We start from the raw sequence: 6,561 nt of genomic DNA, 5'->3' as shown, positions 1-6,561 counted from the left end.
ATAGTCGTATGACATCAAAGTACCGCGAGAGTTAGTCTTCTATTCTATAGCTGTGCTTTCTCGCGGTACTTCGATGTCACGCTTGTTGTACAAGTTGTACACGCCTAGTAATATAACTTTAAAATTCTATTAAATTATTATAATGTTTCAAATATTTATCACATATACACTTACTCCCGCCCAAATGTATTATTTCTCTTTTAAACTGCAAGTGATTTTAGATTTCTTTCATGCGCAATGTCAACACGCTCCGGAAAACATTCTCCACCAATCGCGTTGCCCCATTCAGGTCACGTGTTCTTCGAATCAGCCTGTTCATGAAATTTGAAATGTGGAAACAGTTTGCTCGTTCACAGTTCCCCTCTGTGAGCAAATAACACTACAATAACAAAATTGAATCTCTATATCCTAACAGACAAACAGGGTGAGTATGAGCGATCGTGCATTGTGATTGATTTCTGTTTTGTTTATTTATTTGCGAAATAATTGGCGAATAAAACACGAGTAACGTTATACGAGTGCATACGACTTTCATTGACTCTCTTTATGCATTAGTACCTAGATTAAAAACTTGCTTTAAAAAAGTAATTAGATTTGTACATGGTTTTAAATTGCAACTGAATTAAATGTACGTGCTGATGTCCTTTAATCGAAAGGTTTCTCATGTTAACACGTAAACTGATGTTTACAGGACTTTGGCCTCCATTTGTTTTCCTGGCTGAAGATGGCATCGCTTAGTCACAGTGGTAAATCTTTCACAAAACACGGGCACTTAACGTTCATTTTGCTTTTGTGCAAATGTTAAAATGTCGCTATGAACAGCCTATAAATGGTTTGCATTTGTTTTGCGTGTTTCACTTGTAGATTTTGCTTCACTGGCTGAGGAGAAATTTGACTTCGACGTTTCACTGTCACCATCAAGGTTTGTTTTCAATTTTATCACATTTAAGTATTGCTTTATTTTCAAATATTACTTATTTTTTATCATGACAAACTTGTTTTTATCCAGAAAACGAAAGTCATTATTGAGTTATTCGTTACCAAATATTTGTGTGTACCAAATGCATTATATATGTTCTTCATACGTTTTCGTAGCTCAAAAGGAGATGATGATGTTGAGGATGAGGTGTTCATAGGTCCGGCTCGTCACAAAGAGAAATGCATTTCCCACGGAGTCGAAATTTATATGAAAGACAGTTTGAGCAGTGGTCCGTCTCTGGGAGAGGAGGCGAGCTGGAGTCCACTTACAGGGGAGAAGTTTGAAGAAATCTGCAAAGAAGCGAATCTACTCGCCAGCCATCTCGAGCAAACCATCACTGACTCTGTCGTAGAGAGCAGCGTTGTCTCCTCATCCCAAGCTGAAGACACTGAGACATTTGAGGAGGACTCGATGACCAAACTGAGCATGTTCAGCAAGCCTGCTCACGTTCTTAGTCCCATCAAGCGAGAGACCTTTCTCGTTCAGGACAGTCCCATGAAACAACTTCCTCCTGCCATACAGAAGCGCATGCTGAAAGCCGGCGGCCCGTCTAGGTTTGGAAAGCCGCGTCTTAGTACCTCAAGCCCGGTCAGGTCTGCTGTGACACAGCCTAAGATAGCCGGTCGAAGCAAAGCACTTGTGGCCAGTAGTGGGGTGTTACCCAGCAAACTCACAACCCAGGGCGGTACACGACTGTCCTCCTGCACAAAACTACCATCTGTGACTAAAACTAGACTTCAACCTCCAAGCAAAGTATGTTTTGCTTTTATTTTTCTAAAAACTTTTTAAAGAGTTTTTGATGCAAGATTTTATGTGGTCTTCTCGATATCTTCTAGGGTAATTTTGGGCTGAAGCGCAGCCCCAACTATAGAAACACAAGCATAGCAGGTTCTTCTGAAGACCTTCTCTCGGATACCACCAGTGTTGCATCAGATATGAGTGATTCCTCTCTTAACACTAGCTTGTCTGGGAAAACTAGCATTCCAGCCCACAGCAAGGTAAGAGCCGAGGTATTGTTGCATGCTATTGTATTAATCCAGTACTATTAAAGTCACAAAGGAATTGAAGTTTAAAACGTAAAATTGTTGGGGGGGTAATATTGCGATATTTTTACGAATTACTTATCTGTAAGCTTCTTTAATTAAAAAAAATTCTGGTCATGAGGACTGGGGAGAGGGCAGGGTCCAGGAAAAGATTGCATCGAATTCAAGTCCTGCCCAACATTTCTTTGGCTGCGCCTAAAAGTCATGAAAGATTCAAAGCACGTCTGAATCCAGTGTTTGCTTTACTTCCTGACTCCTGAGATACCTTGATCCTCTTGTCCCACAATTCTATGCGTGTGCGCGCAGAAGAATGTGATTGGTCGAGCCTGGTCGCCAAATAAAATGGCGACCTGGAGCACAAATTTAGTTTAAATAAGGTTATATTTTCATGTTTTACACCTTTTAATTGCATTTCTAGAAAGCAATTATTATTGCCGTTTTCAGATCTGGGATTAGTTATCACAAGGGCGCTCTGTTTATATTTCAAACAGAATTCCATTACATTCCCTATAAAGGCTTTCTGAATGCGTTTCCCGGAGCTGCCTTCATGCAGCCAAAGTCATTGCCTGATGAGGCAGTGAGGCAACAAGTCAGCTGCTTTGGGTTTCACTCGGATATACGTCACAACAGTAAAAATAAGACGATCACTACACCCATTTCATTGTGACTTTACAGGGACACTCCACTTTTTTTGATAATATGCTCATTTTCCAGCTCCCTTAGAGTTAAAAATTTGATTCTTACCGTTTTGGAATCCATTCAGCTGATCTCCGGGTCTGGCGCTACCACTTTTAGCATAGCTTAGCATAATTCATTGAATCTGATTAGACCATTAGCATCGTGCAAAAAAATAACCAAAGAGTTTTAATATTTTTCCTATTTAAAACTCGACTCTTCTGTAGTTACATCGTTTACTAAAACCGACGGACAATTAAAAGTTGTGATTTTTTAGGCTGATATGGCTAGGAACTATTTTCTCATTCTGGTGTAATAATCAAGGACTTTGCTGCTGTAACATAGCTGCAGGAGGCGCAATGATATGAAACTAGCCCCCTTAGTATCTTTCAATAGCAAGGGACTATTTGTGGGCACCTTCTGCAGCCATGTTACGGCAGCAAAGTCTGGGAACTTTTGCCAGACCCGGAGATCAGGTGAATGGATTCCAAAACGGTAAGAATCAAATGTTTAATTCTAGGGGAGCTGGAAAATTAGCATATTTAAAAAAAGTTGAGTGTCCCTTTAATATCGTAATAAATTATTGAAATGTAAAATAGTACGGATGCATGACATTAAAGAAAATTTGATTACATTTACTTGGTGTAGAATATTGTATGCAGTATAATAATGGTTTAAGTTTGGAAAATTAATCAAAATTATAATAAAATGTATTTTAAAAAAAATTATAACCATGTTATGGATGAGTGATATTGACCAAAATTCGTATCTCTGTAGTTTAATGAATTGCAATATGCGGTTAATATCTCTGTTTTTCTTACAATTTGGTCAGATGGCTACATGCAATAAAAGCCTCATGTGAGATCACAATCACCTATTAAAACTGTATATGATGAAACTAAAATTCAAAGACCGGGTTTTAATCCCTTTTGAAAATATGCATAAGATGCAAGCTAGAAAGCTTACGCCTGACCGTAGTGTACATATTTGGCAGAGCTTCTGTTGCAAAAGAGGGTCATACCAGACCATACCAATATAGAGATATCTCATCCCATATCTTGTTGGGAACAAAATACTGATATATTACCAAAACTCAATACACCGCCAAGCCCTAATACAAGTTTCATATTCTTTCTGAGAAGTAAAGCATTGCTAAAACTTTGACTGTAATAACTTGAGTATTACAATAATTCGATTATTGCAAACCATTGCCATATGGTTATTGCACTATTTGTAAATTTCACAAACTTTGATTCATTACTTATTAGACAATTTTCTTCATAATCATTTAGACTGAATTGCGAGCACCATCTGCACTTAAAGCACCTTTAAATCCAAACTCAAGAACTGTGGACAGGAGGAGAAACACCTCATCATCATCTTCATCTGTATCCAGTATCAACTCTAGTCTAACCATCTCTCCAGGAAGTAAAGGTGACTTTGTTAGGTTTTTTTAATTAACAGTTTAATTCTGTTGATCTTGTGCCAAAGCAGGGGTTCCCAAATTTGTCATTTTGCGACCCTTAAATGGGTCGCATAATCTATCCCGGGATCCACCAACATATTTTTAATTGGAAATAATTTTATTAATAAAATTTAAGTTTAAATGCATATCAAAATACATTACTAAACTGTTTATTGTCATGTACCGCTACAGCCAAGTGACCCACAGTTTGAAGATCCCTGTGCTAGCTAGAGAACCTCATCAAATTCAAATAGTATCACAATGCTGCCCTCTATTGGTCATGTTAGTAAAACTCAACTCTCTTTCTCTCACCAGCCAAACTCAATTCATCTCTAAACTCAAGCATTAACGCCATCAATGGTCGTTCACACACCAGCGTGAGCAGATTGCCGAGTTCTAGTCGCAAATCCTCTGTGGTTACCCGAAACCCAGAGCCTCCTGTCAGTAGGCGAACCTCTATCTCCACGCAGGGCAGGAGGGGCTCAGAACTCCTCCCCAGACAAGTCAAAGCCACCCCTATTAAAAAAGTTGACCCAGTGCCGCCACCTCAGCACCAGACCCCGGCCAAGAATACTTTGGGAAAGAATACTTCTGCTTCCAACCTCCCTGCATCGGCTGCTAAACTGGGAAGTGCTCTTAAGGGAAACCCCAAAGTAAAGGTGGTGCCAACACCTATAAACTACCTGAAGGGAGTTCGCAAATCAGAGGGTGAGTTAGTGTACAAATTTATTTTGGATAATACTGGTGTTTTACTATCACACTGGATTGGTTTTACAAAACAAATTTGAGCATCGTTGCTATATATCATTGTTTTTTTTCTTAAATAGTTTCCTCCTCACCTGATGTTCCTCGTATCATGAAGCCAAAGAGATTATTGTCTGCATGCAGTGTGGAAAGGTAACATTGGAGTTCTACAAACGTTAAATTAATTGTGATTGACACGTTTCTAACTTGTACATCTTTTGCAGTCTTACTGATAATGTAGTTGTTGCTCCTATGGGCCTCCTGACACCCTCGGCTGTGGGCAGTAAACTGCGGAGACCCTCTGCTCTTCCCACCCCAGTCAACCGCCGCATATCAGGCATCCCTGCACCTACCCCTAAGAGCATGTCTCGACTCAGCAAACCTACCCAAAACGCAGTGCTCTTATCTGCCTTGGACCAAGGGTCCACTCATCTAAGGTACTTTATTATCAATTGATGTCTGATGTTATATATCATCTTATCACAATCCCATTTTATGTGGTAATCTAAATAAGATATTATTTGTGCAGTCCGACTAACCGGAAGGATATTGAAAATGAGGAAGTTAAGGAAGCCCCATTATCTAGTGAGGAGACCTGCCCTTCAGCTGATCTCCAACCTTGTTCTCTGGCGTTCAGTCTGGAGGATGAGACTGAGGAGCCTCCTACCTGTAAGCCAGCAGTTGTGGAGAATTCCTCTGGGCTTTCCTCGTGTGATCCTGGGCCTTCCATGTGTGATCCTGAGCCTTCCATGTGTAATCCTGAGCCTTCCTCTTGTGATCCTGAGCCGCCTTCTTGTGATCCTAAGCCTTCCTCGTGTCATCCTGAGCCTTCTAAGATCAGCTTTATTCCTGCAACACTTCCATACACCGTGGACACCAAAGTTAACCACCTGCAGAAGAAGACTGAGAAACAGGATATTAAGGAGGTGATGTAAATTGAAACTTTCTTTGACATGTTGTATGATTTTAATATTGCAATCTAAATACTGCATTTTTGTTGCTTATCATCATCTGGTGGTGATAGTTTTCATGACATGTCTGTTTAACATTGACAAAAGTGTCATAGACCAACATAACAAATCTGCAAATTTGCATTGATAGGTTATGCTTGTGGATGTTCCTGCACCAGTACTTCGACCAAAAGAAAAGCTGCTAATTGATCTCTCAAATACCCCAGACCTGCTCAAAACCTCCCAGCAAAAGCCCTGGGGAGGACAGGTGAGAAGAATATACAGAATTTACCAGAATGTATAGTAGAAAATTTGTAATAATAATAATGTTGTAATCATTGTTTTACACCCCTTTCTCTTTCAGTTGATCGACCTGAGCTCGCCTCTTATCAAGTGGAGTCCAGAAGACAAGAAAGAAAATACTGAGAATGAAGCTCTACTGATTGATTTGTCATTTTAGATGACCTGCTAAATGACTGTGAACTTTGCCTAAATAAAAAAATAAAGTAGATAATTTCAAATACTGCTGAAATCAATTTAAAGTGAGATCGGTGATGCTGCTGTGCGTTGTCAGCTTTGGTATTGTTTTGTATGTTGTCTGTGCTACTATGATTGTATTTAATTACTGTTGTCTGCATACTTTTATTAAATAATTATGTCATCTCCAAAGGTACAAATAAATATCTTACATTTACATTTTAATCG

The 6,561-nt window shown here is 39.4% G+C and overlaps 1 protein-coding gene across 2 annotated transcripts; it reads left to right on the top strand.

Annotated features, from left to right (window-relative positions):
- Positions 1-265: 265 nt before the first annotated feature.
- On the top strand, positions 266-6,550 carry gtse1 (G-2 and S-phase expressed 1). 2 transcript variants are annotated; one of them, XM_055192748.2, is made up of 12 exons: positions 266-424; positions 692-746; positions 865-922; positions 1,096-1,732; positions 1,816-1,977; positions 3,990-4,131; positions 4,478-4,870; positions 4,990-5,059; positions 5,131-5,343; positions 5,436-5,832; positions 6,008-6,124; positions 6,221-6,550. In XM_055192748.2, exons 2-12 carry the CDS (start codon positions 725-727, stop codon positions 6,314-6,316), a joined length of 2,307 nt encoding a protein of 768 aa, XP_055048723.2. In that variant the 5' UTR covers positions 266-424; positions 692-724; the 3' UTR covers positions 6,317-6,550. The 2 variants fall into 2 exon arrangements, with proteins under 2 accessions (XP_055048723.2, XP_055048722.2); XM_055192747.2 differs by having other exon boundaries at positions 1,816-1,989.
- The last annotated feature ends 11 nt before the right edge of the window (positions 6,551-6,561 follow it).

Source organism: Misgurnus anguillicaudatus, chromosome 6, assembly GCF_027580225.2.
Source record: "Misgurnus anguillicaudatus chromosome 6, ASM2758022v2, whole genome shotgun sequence".
Lineage (NCBI taxonomy): Eukaryota > Metazoa > Chordata > Actinopteri > Cypriniformes > Cobitidae > Misgurnus > Misgurnus anguillicaudatus.
This window is presented reverse-complemented; position numbering and strand designations above follow the sequence as displayed.